The 16,141-nt window shown below is 41.9% G+C and overlaps 1 protein-coding gene across 1 annotated transcript; it reads right to left on the reverse strand.

The window, feature by feature from the left end:
• Positions 1-209: 209 nt before the first annotated feature.
• dhtkd1 (dehydrogenase E1 and transketolase domain containing 1) lies at positions 210-15,561 on the reverse strand. Its single transcript, XM_061076696.1, has 17 exons — positions 15,331-15,561; positions 14,941-15,084; positions 13,981-14,192; positions 13,676-13,870; positions 13,037-13,306; positions 10,183-10,354; positions 9,832-10,030; positions 8,885-9,197; positions 8,704-8,788; positions 8,466-8,605; positions 7,623-7,773; positions 7,432-7,538; positions 5,068-5,232; positions 4,889-4,971; positions 3,787-3,953; positions 1,327-1,412; positions 210-1,222 (listed from the first exon to the last, which is right to left on the reverse strand). The coding sequence occupies exons 1-17, from the start codon at positions 15,485-15,487 to the stop codon at positions 1,121-1,123; spliced, it is 2,748 nt and encodes a 915-aa protein (XP_060932679.1). The 5' UTR covers positions 15,488-15,561; the 3' UTR covers positions 210-1,120.
• Between the last annotated feature and the right edge of the window lie 580 nt (positions 15,562-16,141).

A 16,141-nucleotide genomic window follows, 5' to 3' on the forward strand; every position in this document is an offset into this window, starting at 1 on the left:
GTACTGTATTGGAGTGAAAGTATAAAGTGGCAGAAAATGGACATACTCAATTCAACAAGTACCTCATCAATGTATTTATCTGCAGTATTTATTAAATATACTTCCCCCCTGATCCCTCAGTATGTCCCTGATTGTAACTATAGGCGGTTATTTCAGGTCAAGTGTTTATGAGACTGGTCGAGACAAAAATAACTCAAGCACAATGCACGAACAGGAAAATAGATTTATTGAAAAATATTTCCATTTGATCATTCTGATTTAGTATATTTACATTAGCCCTTTAATGCCAATACTTTGAACTGAAGTCCCGCTTAAAACTTTGATTAAATCGTTTAAATAATCAAGTACCTCTTAGCCCAAATTTGTACCATAAAATGTACATATGTTAATTCATGACTGAATAAACATTTAACAACAAGAGGCGTAACAAATCTTTTTGTTATTTTTAGAAACATTTCATCTCCTGAAGTATTTAATCCAGTTAAAATACTGACATTCTTACTGTATATAAATAGTTTAAGGGTAATGCTCTGAGATGTCTACCAAGATACACTGACATCTTTCTGTTCAGAGCAGTAAAAAAAAATTACAACTCAACCTAAGATGCATGACACAATTCAATGGTTTAGATTCCTGAGGTGTGGAGCCCTTACAGGTTTGACACGATACAACAATCCCCAGTGCCACAAACTCCATGGTCGGCTAAATGTGTTTTTACTACAAGGCCTTGATTCAGATCCAAACTTAATTAGCAGGTGTGTTTCTTTTTACCATAGAGTCTTACAGTTTGGACAAATAAAGGAAACTGTCAAGTTAAATGAGAGAACGGGGAAAAGAAGCAAACAGAAAATAGGCCAAACCACAAACACACAACAATTAAAATTTCTGTTTGACTGCGTGTACAAATAGAACAATCCAAAAACTTCCACTCTCTATAACTTTGATTTGTTCCTTAAATTATTGACCAATTAGTTTCACAGCCTTTCACATTTTCTAACAGTACGATGTCCCTGCCGTGCAGCAGCTTCATGCATTTAGTAATGAAAGCGGAAAACCCACAGCAGTAGTGTGGTGTAGTGTGGTACTGAAGCTTGTGTACTGGTTGTTTTAGCTCCCAGTCCTAGGAGAAGGTAGCGGTGAGGATGGCCTCCTGCTGCTGGTGATGCAGCGTCCCGATGCCGACGGCAGGTGTAGGGAGAGCGGGCCGGCTCACGCACCGGAGCTGAGGAGGACAGAGGAGTAAGAGCTGTGAGTTTATTACACACGGTCAGTTTACAAACCATCAGGCTTTACGATGTTGATTGTGTTATTCCAAACTCTGCTCACCTTGCAGGCCAGCTGATTCTCAAACCTGGGAGCCACAAAAGACCAGGGGCCCATGTTCTGAGGCTCCTCCTGACTCCAAACAAACTCTGTGGAGAAACAGAGGAAGGAATAAGGAAAACCTGATTATAATACACAGTAAACAAGGAGGTAATTCACAGTGTTTCACAGAAGGAGATCGGACCAAACATGTAGTGATATGTTGAATACATTTCTTTTTTCTTGATCGAAGAACAATGTAAGCTGAAGTAAAACCTTAAGCAAAGGTTTTCAGTAGGGATGGCATTCGATTAAATTGTCTTCATCGATCGTCGGGAGAGTTAATGACGAATTTTCGATTAATCATTAATATTTTTATATTAAAATACACTATTTATGGGCTGTTAAAATGCAGTGAAAATAGAAAAAACACAGCGTGTTTCCTCATTGAGATCTTTATTACAAGATGAACAACTCTTGTGGCAGTTAAACGGGATCGTTCAATGGTTACTCTTAAAAATATGCGCTGCTGTACTCTTCAGCCCCGCGGAGAGAGCAGCTAGCCGCTGAGAGCTAGCTCCATCTGACGGTTGTCGACCTCTCAGTCCGGCCGTTGTCACGTTCTCACTCCCGGAACCCCTCCACCAGACCCGGCTTTGTCCGGGTTCGAAGAGGCTAGCTTTCGAGCTAGCCTCCGCTAGCGTCACTGTGCTGCGTTCAGACAAATCGGATATTCTTCCCTCCTACTCATGCGCTCATGGAGACGTATAGCTTCGCAGTGTTGGCAGTGAACGCAACATAATTTCGTCGAAGACAAAATAATGTCCTCGACGAAATTCTTTATGATCAATTAATCGATCGTCGATTAATTATGCCCATCCCTAGTTTTCAGAAAAGAAACAAATTCAGGAACAAGTTTAGAACACTCTTTTAAGTTGCTTTCATCTTCCATCTTTTTTAGGCTAATCAACTGTAAATAAAAAATCAGAAAAGACAATTTGGCATTTCAGCTCTGAGTTTACAAACATCTTCACAACCTGCTTCATGTCTGACAGCTTGTCTTTTACTCAAGAAGCTAAATCTGCATTAAAAAAAGTCTCAATAATCCTCACTACTGTTTGTGTTTTAAAGCTTAACTGCTGTGAGCACATGTTGAATTTGATGGTGACTCAGATGAACATTGTAACATTTTGATCAACACAAATAGAAACTACTTCCTACCCCTAAATACAGTAAAGAACCCAGAAATGACAAAGATTAGTGGGTGAAGAAGAGAAGGATGTTGATGGCAGTAGTTCATCAAGCTTAGAATGTGCTGCACAACAAGTCCGGCCTCAGCCACTGAGGACTGGTGCAGCAGCAGAAGCACTCGTCCTGCAGTCAATACCAGTTTGGCTCCTTTAGATGTTCGTCACTTACACTGATCTACCAGTATTTCTGGTTATTTAATGATAGTGGTGACTGTGGTTTTCTATTGAAGTTGCCCAATTCTCCTAAATGCCATTAAACCCAGAGTGACTTAGTTGTGTAGCTGCTTGTAATTGACACTCAACTGTAGCTGGCAAAAGCTAGAGACAGAAATCCCTCTCAGTTCGTAACAAGATACTGAGGAAAAATCCCTCAAATATGATTGATCACTTTGGCTCGGTTCTGGATTACATTTTTTTTTTAGGATTTCAAGATAATGAAAAATTAGAATTAAAAGACAGGCGTCTAAAAATAATATCTGTAGATTTCTCCAAAAAAGTGCGAGGGAATGAACCCCATCACGAAAAATCTGTTTCTCTGTTTTACATTTGTATTTGGAACATAATCTTCTACATCAGACTTTTATCCTAATTCTGTAAACACTCACACACTATTTGGTGCTTTGTGTTTTTTTTCTTTGAATTAAATAATTTCTTTCCCCGTCTTTTAAATGTCACTAGATTCTTTAGCTTTATATAAAGAACTACATAATGGTTAAAGGATATGTCGTCCAAAATGGTATCATATCACTGAGGTGAAGCTACACTCAAATGTTTCGGTCTCCACACACTGAAGCCTGGGCCTACTTGTTATAAATGGACTGTATTTATAGAGCTTTTCTAGTCTTAACCACCACTCAAAGGGCTTTAAACCACAACTCGCTTTCCCCCCATTAACACAGCACATCTGTATGCTGTGTTTTTTTTAAATTATTTTATTCACACACCCATGACAAGACTGCTATGACATTGTGGTTTTTAACACTGACATGTGGACTAGAGGAGATAGAGATCGAGCCACCAACATCCTGGTCGGCCAACGACCCGCTCTACCTCCTAACCCATGGCTGCCCAAAACCTAAATTAGATAGCAGCAAAACCTTAACAAAACCTACAGAAATGAACTAGAAAAGCATTGTGTCAAATCAAACTGCTGGAGTAAAGGTGCATGTATACTGACTACGTGCACTGGTGTGAGTCAGAAAGCAGGTCGGAGCTTAGTGCGAGGTCACTCTACCTTTGGCGTTGGGGTACTTGTTGAGCTCCTGCTGCAGAGCCCCCAGTGGGAACGGACACAGCTCCTCCACACGGATCAGGGCTGTGTTCTGGTTTGCTGCTGATGCCTCCCTCTGTTTCAGCAGGGCGTAGTAATGCTTCCCTGAGCACAGCACCACCCTCTGGACACTGAGAGGGATTAGACATCATAGGTTTACTGCATCCGTGGCAAACAACAAATAATCAAAACCCTCGAGCCCCAGTTTAATTCATGTTTGAGGACGGTGACCTTGTGGGTGACCTGCAGGAAGTGGATCTCACTTGAGTTTTGGAGAGAGGATTACCTGGATGATACCGCTGCCAGCCCCAGTAAAGTAGAGACTTATAATAGTCCAGGTGAGCTTAGCATGCAGCGGAACAGTATTAGGCGACTGTGTATTGTGTTCAATACTGCAGAGGAAACTTCCTGTTTATGAAAGTCACCACGTTGTCTTCATCAGCAGAGCGGTCAGAACCGTTAAGACTAATAAACAGTTACGAGATCCACTAAATTAATCAAATTATTACGATTCAGGGCCAAAAAGGTTGAAATAATTGACATTAATTATCATGGTGCTGTAGCTGTGGAGGTTATGCACATGGATGAAGAAGGTTATGCTTTCTGCAGCATCTGTTAATTTATCTGTTAGTCAGCAGCATTACACATAAATTACAGGATGGAATTCCACGAGAATCGGTGGAAGCAGGCGTTATGGATCAGGGAGGAACCCATTCAAATTTTAGTGTAGATCTAGCTTTTCTTTTTTCACTATCTGTAACATTGTGAGAGTTTTCTTGATCTTGATGAAAATAATCAGACATGTTTAGGCTGATATTTATGAGTATGTGCAATTGGTGCAGATCAAAATAAAAATCCAGATCTACTGAATTTAAATCTGGTTACATTAGGCGACTGTTTGGAGCTTAGTGGGGGTATGAGTGACGTTCTAGTTTATTTTTGTCAGCTTTGACCTCTTACTGATCTTAACTTAGGTAGGTACCTTAATTCACAGCTATCAAAGACCATTTCAAAACAGCTTTTTTTAGCCCAGTTCTTGCAGTTGGTGCAGTTACTAAAAATGTACCTTTCTGCAGAGGCTGAAGTGTCACCGATCACTGGTTTGAAGGATGTTCCCGGTGCCAGTTCTGTCAGACTGGACACGGCCCCCTGTTAAATGAAATCACACCGTTCACCCACTTCAACAATAAAAGAAGTAGGAGACAAAATGTTGCACATGCTCTTCACGGTGGTTTCAGCGCTCACAGAAAATCTCAGCAGTGTCTTGGGTCCGACGACAATCAGAGGTTTGCGGAAGTTACGGATCATCTGTCTCCTCAGCAGGTGGAAGTACTGAGCGGGAGTGGTGGGGTTGACCACCGCCATGTTCACAGTGTCGCTGTCCACACCCTCCATTTTACTGTCACACAACTAAAAGTACAAGAGAGGATGAGTTAGTGATGATTTACAATTCAGGTAATGTGCAACACCAACATGTGACTGCTGCTGGTAGGAAGCAGTCACATGTTGGTGTCACTCCATTAAGAAACATCCAGTCTTGTAAATCCGGGGTCTCAGGGGATGAATGTAATGATATTCAGCAGCAGAGACTCATGTAAACACCTTCCTGTCAGTTAACATGTAACAGCAGAGACAGAGTCATGCCTTCAAAACAGCACTAAAATATCAATATAAACATTCTTTCAAAATCCAGTACTGTGTGTTGGTCACTAATAAAAGTGGGAATTAGTTTTCTAAATAAACCTTCCCAGTCGGTGATCATTTTTACCAGGCGTGGTGGTCTTGTTGATCTGGACTGTGAAAGACGGTGTGTGTCTGTGAGGGAGTGCTGCTATTTTCAATGCAATTCAGTTTTCAGCTTTTAAAAATACACTGCCGATAACTATAAGATGTTGACATTCCCCCTCATCACTCAACAAATGGACTGGTGGTCCTCCCTTCTGGAAATATCTTGGTGAAGATGGTAATAACAGCCTGTTATCCAACATTTCCTGATTTGCCTGTCTACCTGCTCTAAATGTGCGTGAATCTGTAATTTTCAATTAAAGGATCTATATGTTGATGTATTGTGGAAAACCTCTACCTTGTAATGTCGTCTTCTTTTTATTGTTCTTATTCTTTTGAGTTATACGTCCTTTTAAATGATCTTGTCCTTTTATTGCTTTTGTGTAACTGCTTTTGTCGGTATGAATGCATTTTTAAGTATCCTGTCTCTGCTTTTTTTGTCAAAGTCCTTTGTAAACCCTGTTTATTCTTTAAAAGGTGCTAAATAAAGGTATTATTATATTATTATTGTGCAGGTGTAACTAATAAAAAGGCCCACTAAGAGTACTAGTGCACTATATTTTTGTGTGAAATGTATGCTCTCTAATGTCCACAAAAATGTCCATAATGCAGTACCAAGCACAGTTGTCCACAATAGGAAATCAAGCATCACATTTTATAGATTAAAAAATGGGCACTGTGTGACACCTCATTACTGAGTAATGACACAAAATGACGATGATTCACAAGTGTCCGAAATCTCAAATTACTGTTTGCTTCAGAGTAAAAGACCGTGTCCACTGTAGGGACAGTAGTGAAGAAATGGAGGTGGAAGTGCAATTGGACACAACCTACGTGTGATGTCTTTTGTCTGGTGGCCAATCAAGACCCATTATCTCCATTAGTTGCTCATGATTATACCTGCTTAGTGTCCTGTATATAACACACTTTGAGCTGCACTGCATTTCTGAAGAGAGGAGACCTGGACTAAAATGACCCTTTTTAAATTTAATTATGACTCTTAAATATAGTTTCTCATTCCAGATACATAGGTGCATGTTTTCTGATTTAGATCTTCACACCAGCACATGAACACAGTGTAATATGTATACCAAGGAACACAGTCCCACAGAATTTCAGCTTCAAAAATAGATTTCACTTTTTTTCTTTTCATTATTGTGAGGATAATATAATAATATGAGGCCACCTAGGTTAAAGAGATCAGGCAGATAATCGTCCACAGCTTAAGCCTTTTCACTAAAATGTTCCCTCTTCATTTAACATCTTTCTACTGCAGCTCAACAAAGAAACACAAAGAGGGGAAAATACTGTAGCTGTGGCAGAGATCTGCTTGATTGGTTTAAATCAGGCTCTTGAAGCTGCATATTATCTTCATATTATTCAACACAGTGTTGAACAAAGCTACAGATTTTGTCCCTCATCACATCACTATTGAATTTTAGGAGATACACTCGATTTATCAGCTGAAGCCTCAGATTATCTGCAGTTAAAATTTTGCATGTATTTTGCACTGGAAGACGACTGTGGATTTTATCACCGTCACTTCAATTCAAAGCACATTATGCATGATGATCCGGGTTTGTTTGGTTTCAATAATTCATGTTTCAATAATGTTTATTATTTTGATAGTTCTTCCTCATCCTAGTTGAGGGTTTGAGGACGGATAATGTAGAACTTTTTACAGATTGTTGAGCCCTATAAGGAAAATTGGGATTATGGCTCATATAAATAACTTTTTATTTGATATTTGGATTTTAATATGAACAAAGAGTAAGCAACAAGTTACTTAATATGACATGGAGGCAGAATGACACTTCCACAGACCTGGAGGAAGCGCTCCATATGGCAGGACGAGTGTTCTGGTCCGGCCCCATCGTAGCCGTGAGGCAGCAGGATCACCATCCCACTCTGCAGCAACCATTTCGCTTCACCTGGGGACAGAGTTTCAAAATGCTTCTAAGATGTTTGACACTGTGAGTTTAATACTAGATGTGTGAGAAGGGTCAGAAGTTTACCTCCAGAGATGAAGGTGTCAAAGATGATCTGTGCTCCGTTGAAGAAATCTCCAAACTGAGCCTCCCAGATGGGAAGAAGCTTTGGTTGTGCGATGCTCATACCATATTCAAACCCGAGCACAGCCTCCTCAGACAGAGGACTGTTACACACCTGATGACACAAAAAACACCACAATATGCAACTTGAAAGAAAGCACTCTTATCATAGGTGTTAGAGATTAAAAAAACCAGCAGCAGAAATGCCTCAAATACTGCTGAAAATACCGGGTTGGGCATCTGCGAGTACGCAAATCTAAGTACCAATCAGATACCACATATTTACAGTATATTGGTTTTCACCCAGATAAAGCTGCGGTTTTCATTTCCGAGAAATCACTATCTCTTCTTCACAGCTACAAAACAGCGGTCGCATTGTACTGCCACGGTTAAGTACTGTCTAAAGAGCGGCGAGGAAGAAGGGATTTCTGGCAGTGTAGCTTTAGACAGAGCAAGCTAAAATGTCAGCTATTTGGCAAAATTTATGGAAGGTTCAACCAGTAAAACAGATACAAGTACTGAATGCAAGTATTTAGTTCCAAGCTATTGAAAGGAAGCGATTTTTGTGTTTTCCTAGATCTATTTATTTTGTTCAAGCTATATGCCATTCATTCTCTGTATATAAAGTTTTAAAAGTGGTAAACCCTAGTCAGGCCAAACAAGCAATCATAACTTCCATACAAGGTCCAGGTGGTCTGAAGGGGAAAATGGTATCGGAACATCTCCAATAGATGTAAGTAAAGAAAGTTATACTTAATAATAAAATATTGCGTTAAATATGTCATGTTTAGTGTGTAAGAATTTTACCTCCAGGAAGGCAGTCTGCTGAGGGCTGATGTGGTTGAGAGGGATGTACATGTCATTGCTCTCCTGACACACCACCATGGCGTGACGCTGACTGAACGTGCCTCTTCCAACATCCTGCCCACTGATTCGAATGTTAAAACCTGCAGCAACAATACATACAGAAATCAGTTGAATGCCAGCAATAAAAATGCAATGATTCTTTAATTTGATCTGATGTTATTTTCTGCCCGACACTTACCTTGACTGAGGAGAGATCCAAACGCCAGGGCCTCCGCTGTGGACCAGTCCAGTTTGGTGCCCTCATCCAACTTGTGCAACCGGGCCTGAGTTCACAAAAGGAGCAGCCCAGCATCATCCAGCTGCTGCAGCATCAGCAGCACGACACCAGCCGACAGATATAAAAGAGACGACGGCCTTACCTGTGCGTGGGTCTTTCCCAGGTGACTGTGCATCTGGAATGGCTCGGAGATGGTCACTGATTTTGCTCCAACAAACTGCAGCAGAGGAACGGGGACGCCCGTGTCCCAGGTGGTGATTCTCTCCTGGGGCTCGACCAGATCAGCCCAGCGGCCCTGCAGGTTGGTGGGCGGGGGGGTGTACAGGGTCGTGCTGGCCAGCTTGTCGTTCAGCATGCTGTAGTGCTTTGATTTGATCTGCTCGCGCTCGGCTTCGGTCATCAGACCTTCGGAGATCAGTTTGTCGGAGTAGGAGTCAGGGATGCTCTTACGGGAGCTGCAATAAAGCAACAATTGCTCAATAAGATTTAAAGAACATCACATTCACCAGTAATGGAAGAATAATTTAGAGCTTATAGAATCTATTCTTTATTGTAATGGTAGGTTTCCAAAATCTTTAACTAGAAACAACAATATTTTCCTTGTAAAATCGATCTAATTTGCATTTCTAAAATAAATATTGTCTAATACCTTCTGAAATATCTTTGTCAGTGGTTTCAACCCTAGTGGGGGGGGACCCCTCGGTTATAGGCGTCCTGTAGATTGAGATGCTTAATGTGTTGGGGAAAATCTGTCATATCTGTTCATCTTTTAGACTGTTCCTGTATGATTCATACAGATGAAAGAGTGGAAGGGAAATTCTCGTGTGACATAGAGAACTGAAAAACTGCTTAAACTATGAGGTCTGACTGTCTGCAAGGACGGCCACAACTTTATGAACGATAGCGCTACACACAGTTATAACACAGAAGCAACGGAACAAAACCCAGTTAAAGATCTCTTAATGAGAAGTGTAAAAAAAAAGTCCCTGATCAACTTTCCACTCCTGAGAAATACAGTGTATGTTACACACATTTTCGAAAAATTAGCTATAATGTAAAATAAAGAAGGTGAATTGAAATTGACCTTACCGGATGATCTTGTATATGGCTGGGTTGGTGAAGAACGGCTCGTCCAGCTCGTTGTGGCCCCACTGACGGTAGCAGATCAGGTCCAGGATCACATCCTTCCTGTAGCGCCGCTGGTACTCCAGAGCCAGCCGAGTGGCTCGCAGCACCTCCTCTGCATCGTCTCCGTTCACATGGATCACAGCAGAGTTCACCATCTTACCTGGGACACAAATACAAGTCTCCCATTGTAATACGCTTCAAATAAAAAACTTGTGAGATGACATTTAAAAGAGATGTCATAATATTTGACAATCACAGAAATATTGTGCGTAAATAATAATAATGAATGAACACTGAATCTGTGTCACTGACCGACATCACTACAGTACATCGATGATCTCCCTCTCTCTGATGGAGTGGTGAAACCCACTTGGTTGTTCACTATGAGGTGGATGCTCCCACCGACTCTGTAGTGAGGCAGGTTTGAGAGGGTCAAGGTTTCTGTAACGATCCCTTGACCAGCGACAGAGCCGTCACCGTGGACCTGTAAGAAGAGAACAAAAAGAGATGGTCTCAAAGTTTTAATTCAACTTTTAATTATACCGAAGATCTGATGAAAACGTCTTTAACAGTTCCTTGCTTTGCACAAGTCTCCTACTGCTTTACATTTGTACTAATTCAGCCATGAAACAATATGAAACAGAGAATCTTAACATCTGTAGTATGTTCAAGGAGGTTTGTTATCATCCCCAGAGATGAACCCTGGATCAGGGGTGGTAAATAAAGAAGGCTTTCAACTGACATCATGTAGGAGGTCAACACCTCTCGAAATGTATAGGCTGTTTAGACTCAAATGATATTTCACAGCTGCTGCATTTGATTAGTTGTGTTTAAAGAGAATATCAGTTTATTTGCTGGAAAAAGATGGTTATCACAAGAGGGAGTGTAGTGCAACAGGAGATGTGTATGGGCCTCCTGGTGGTCTCAGGTTACGACCTTCCAATTGCAACATTCACAATTTGTGTGAATCCAGGAATCTCTGTTGGATCCAATCCCACAACCACATCTATCGCCCCCCTATTTCATGTGAGCTCCGAAAATTGGAAATGTTTAAAAAATGTCTACACAGCATCTTTATCTACATCAAATGTAGTGATGTTGGGGATACAGGTGCATTTTTTTTTCCATTCAAAAGGGAAAAGGTTTTTTCACTGTCGTCAAAAGGTTCTGAAATATCCTCAGAGCTGCCAACTTTTCAAAAAACCTTGGAGTGAGATTTTGTCAGGGGTGACCAAAATTTTGCCGCGCACACAGCCACACACGCAATACAATGGATCAACACATGATCAACACATGACAAAAATAACTAAAAATTAGGTATCAGATGCAGATCAGAAGCTGGTTAGTCATTTTCTAAGATCTGTGGGCAAGGTTGTACTGGCCTGTGGCCAGTGGTGTATAAAGTACTTGAAAGCCATACTTGAGTAAAAGTACAGATATCTTACCTGGAAGTGACTTTGGTAAAAGTAAAAGTAACCCGCCAGAAAATGACTTGAGTAAAAGTCTTAGAGTCGCTCATATTAAATGTACTTAAGTAACATAAGTATCTGGTGTTGAAATGTACTGAAGTATCAAAAGTACAAGTACCTAAATTAAAAATGCAAAGTGCTTTTTATAGTAGGTCTATACAGACACAATACAACCCAAAATGTTTCTCCTCAAGATTTATTTCAACTGACTGAAAAATTATAACAACAATGTGCATATAATGTATAATTTTACAAATTTTGAACCCTAGCTGCTGAGGTTCAAATAGTAATGGACCAGCGCATCTGAACTTCTAGAGACAACAAAGAATCAACTATAAACAAGTGCCTCTTGTGACTGCCCAAGAACATTAATAAACCACAGTATAACCACTAAAAAAGTCTGTAAATATCACTTAACATGGACCTTTCATCAGTAGCAGGAGTGATACACAATGCCCCTTATGATAACTCAGCAAAGGGAAACTAGGCACACAAAATAAGATAGTTTCTCTTTTGTTAACAGCCTGGACAGTGCTAGTACAGAGAGGAAAAAAATCACTGGACACAGTCTGGTTTTGCTGCCAAATTTCAGACAGAAAAATAAAGACTGAACTGAACTCCTGCATGAGCACCTGGATAATTCTAAAGGGAATAAATTGATGGGGAATGTGCTCGTGTTGATTAAGTCCCTGCCCACACACATCGCTACTCCCCATTGGATGGTTTAGTGAGGTCCTCAGATCGGCCCTGGCGGAGCGCCGAGAAGACGATCAAACTGGACTCTAGAGCAGGGGTTTTCAAATGGTTTTGTTCCAGGGACCACCATTCTGACTAGAAAGTAATCCGCGGCCCACTGATGTGCCTACGCGCGCACGTGCCTCGTGTGTGCGTGCATGCGGATTGAAGGAAGTTTTAACATTTGGTTTTGCATGTTGGTTTTATTTAAAAACCTCAAACAAATCTAGAAAAATCTGTGTAAAAAACAACAAAACGGTTGATTTTCAGTGCTTTTAAAACAAAATTAAAATGCAATTTGTAGTTGTACTGCATCTCTGTGTCTATTCATTCTGTCAGGAGAACTGCTACTGTATAGACGAAAGTCTTAGAGCTCTCCTAAGAAATTGTTTCTCAACCAGCGAACGTGGTAAAGTTGACTGTTATTTCAATCAATTGTAGAGGAAGTAAAACTTGTGACATAGTTTCTGAAGATGAACCTGCAGAGGGATCATCACCGGTACAGCCTGCTCGACCCCGGTCGGCCAAGGCAGCCCCCCCCATGGCAAACACGTCCCCATCGTACCGAGGCAGCGGGCACGTGAGTGAGAGAGAGGTGCGCCGTGCACGTCTCGGCCCACAATCAGATTTTTTTTGGGGCGTGAGAAATTGGATGTGTGGTGTGAGTGCGTGTGAAAACATGCAAAAGCGTGTGTCACACGGCGAAAGCGTGAGAGTTGGCAGCTCTGTATCCTGGATCTGGTTAAACAAAAATGATGATTCATGTTTTAACCATTGAAAGCTACAGTATGTAACTTCAGCCACTAGGGGTCTCTCATTTAAAACTTTAACAAAACACCTAGTTTGATGACATCATGGAGCAGCGTGGGATCAGGGGATCAACCCTGTTCCATGGTTTCAGACAACAGATCAGTAAGGTCTCTTCACCTCCTTGTGGGTGTGTCTATGCTGTGACCAGGTACCTGCAGACAGATGACCTGGTCCCCCGGCTGGGCGCTGTCTTCAGGGGAGTAGTCGCCCTCTTTCCTGAGCTGCTGCCTGGCTCGGGTTTTGCCCTGAGCCACCGGGTTGATGGCCTCGAGGTGAGAGGGGTTGGGCAGCATGGTCACGTGAAGAGGGTTTCCAGCTCCCAAATCCAACTTCACCGAGGAGGTCAGGTGGGAGAGCACGTCGCCGATGGCCGGCGAGCTGTCGGGGAACTCGCTGAGGCCACGCATCTTACGGAACATGAGCTGGAGAGATAAAGGTGGTGGAAGAAGTGAGTTGTTTGACGTTATCACAGCTTCATGCTAATCAACAATTATTGATCCAGTCTTCCGTGATTCTTCTTGTGAACAAAATGAAATGTCTTTAACTCATGATGGGAGGAAGTGTAGACACGTCTACCATCTCTCAGAGAATGAGATATATAAACACAGTCATGGTCTTGATTAACATACATTGCGTTTGTTTACATCTAAGTGAAACTTTTACTCAACAATTACCTAGATGTAAATGTGACTCATTTATACCAAAATACAGATCATTTTAAAAGCCTTGATAACTGTTTCTTGCCACTGTGCGTGTGCTGCTGGTTACAGTGCTGTAAGGGACTGTCTAACCTCAGGTGGGAACTCCAGCAGGCCGATCAGGAGGTTCAGTCGGCCTCTGTGGGGCATACCGATGACGATGTCTGTGACTCCACTGTGGGCAGACTGGTTGAAGAGCTCGTAGAAAAAGCCCATCATGCTCTCTGCTCCCTCTCCTCCGTAACGTTTCACAGTAGCAAACTTGGTGGCCAGGAAGTGGTCCAATTCCTACAGGAGGTGAGAGGAAAAGGACAGAAACTGATGCACAACCTACAAAACACTTCAATATGAAATGTGAGATTGGATTTTTTTATTCTCATCTTTGTCCTTGTACCGACCTGAGACTCCAGCATGACCTCGGCCAGCTGCCTCCTCTCCTCCGGGGAGAAACTTTTCCTCTTGAGCTCCTCGAAGCGGTCAGCGAACCACTCCCTCTCCTCCAGGGTGCTCAGCTGGCTGGTCTCCACTGACAGGTGGCCGCAGTAGGCTTCCTCTAAATAGGCCTGAAGCTCCTCCAATGAAGCCTCTGCCTTTCCAAAGTGCCTCAGACCTGCAGAGACACACACAGGGAGCTGAGGTTACACCCACACCGAGGCTCTAACTGTGCATGACCAGTAAATATGGGATAAAGAATAAGAACTGAACAGAGGGCGAGTAAACAACCAGGACACGACATACAATCAATATAACAAAGGGAAGAGTACTTTTACTTTTCATACTCTTACATTTTGTTGATTATACTTTATGAAACATTTTGGAAGCTGGAAGTTAATTGCTAAAATATTACTGAGTCATCAACAGTTCCTTCAGTGCACAACCAAGATAAACATGAATCCTTCAGTTAGAAAATAAAAGCTGTATAGAAACAGACTTATGTGTTATGGTTTATTTTTTTTACAGGTTTGTGTTTATTTTGTGTTTATTTTGTGTCTTTATTCGGTCGTTTGTTGTTATTTTGAGTCGATGAGTCTGTTTGTTTAAAATTTGTTAAATTTTGTAGATTTTCTTGTCTTTTTGTGGACCTTTACTTTATATTTGTAGTGGCTTTGTGTCTTACTGGTCACCTTGTGTCATATTTGGTCACTTTGGTCCACTTTCCAGTACAGATTTAGCAATCACACATAGTGCATCAATGTGCAGCACCTTCTCTATCATACAACACTCATACACTACTGGCCCTTGAGCCCCCTGAGGCCTATGTATAAGGAAACATCACTTGGAATGAATTGTAGATATTGTCATTATCCTTCTGTGTGTTGTGTGTTTTCTGCAGGTGTCCACCCCCAGCTGTTATTTACCGGAGGTGTTGAGGGGTCCTGTCATGCTGCCCCTCAGCAGGTTGATCTCTGGGACACTTTCAGAAACCGGCAGTAGGGGGTTGATTTTAGCAGCCTTGTGTCCATGTGCTCTGTAAGCCTCCACCAGCCGAGCGACACCATGATCTGAGCACAGAGCGAGAGGCTGTCAGCGTCAAAGTCACAACAACAACAACAACTGAACAAGAACAAAAACAACTCCATCTGAGTGAATGAATGACACGTTAACAAAGGATCACTGTAAAGTGCTTATTAAAAGGACATAACAAACACGAATAAAGACACGTGTTTCAGCCCGACACACGGAAGCAGCAGCCTCCTCTTCCTCTCAGGTGATGAAGACACCTCATGCAGAGTGAACTCCTCACTGACCTTGGTTGAGCTCGGTGCCGGGCAGCTCCTGCTCGCTGTGTTTGGGTCGGTAGCCGTACACCCCCCTCTCGGTGTGGTAGTGCCGGCGCAGCAGCTGTCGGGCCGCGGCCGGAGGAAGTCTGCCCACGGACTGTCTCAGGAGAAACACCGCCGCCATGTTTGCACCGAACTTTTCCCTCCCGTGTGTCAGCAACGGCTCCCTGAGACTACAGGACGACGGCCATACTGCCGGCTGACACGTGACGGGAGGACACGCAACCCGGCAATCCTATTGGCTGAATACTTTTTCGTAACTTCTCAACTTTATTGAACAACACATTCAAAAGCAGGAGGCAAGTCAACCAGGCACGTGCACAGATAGACCCCTAGGGGGCTCAAGCACCAGCCCTTTTGCCCTGTAGGAGAAAAGTGCCCTTCTGCTGGAGCCCAATTTTTTCTTCATTCATCAATATTTAAGAAGGAAAATTACTCTCTCTGTCATCAATTCCAAATTAGACAAGTTCACTAGTTTTGTTTCATTTAAAATCGTAATTATTGAAATGATAGGTAGATCTTAAGTTGAGCTACATTCTGCAGTCTGGTGAGGTATATTGTGGTATATTCTTAGTGTAATGCTGCTAATACTTCAACTCTGTCAGAAAACAGTAAACAAAAATGTGTGTGTACTGTGTTGTCAGCTTTATAGAGATTATGTAAGTCACTCTTAGTTATTATGCACAACATTGATTTATCTCATTTTTCAAAATTTGCATCATAATAAAGAAAAGAGGGACTCCAAAAGCAGAAGGACAGGGAACTGCAGCAAGCAGCT

This window comes from Limanda limanda, chromosome 8, assembly GCF_963576545.1.
Source record: "Limanda limanda chromosome 8, fLimLim1.1, whole genome shotgun sequence".
Classification (NCBI taxonomy): domain Eukaryota; kingdom Metazoa; phylum Chordata; class Actinopteri; order Pleuronectiformes; family Pleuronectidae; genus Limanda; species Limanda limanda.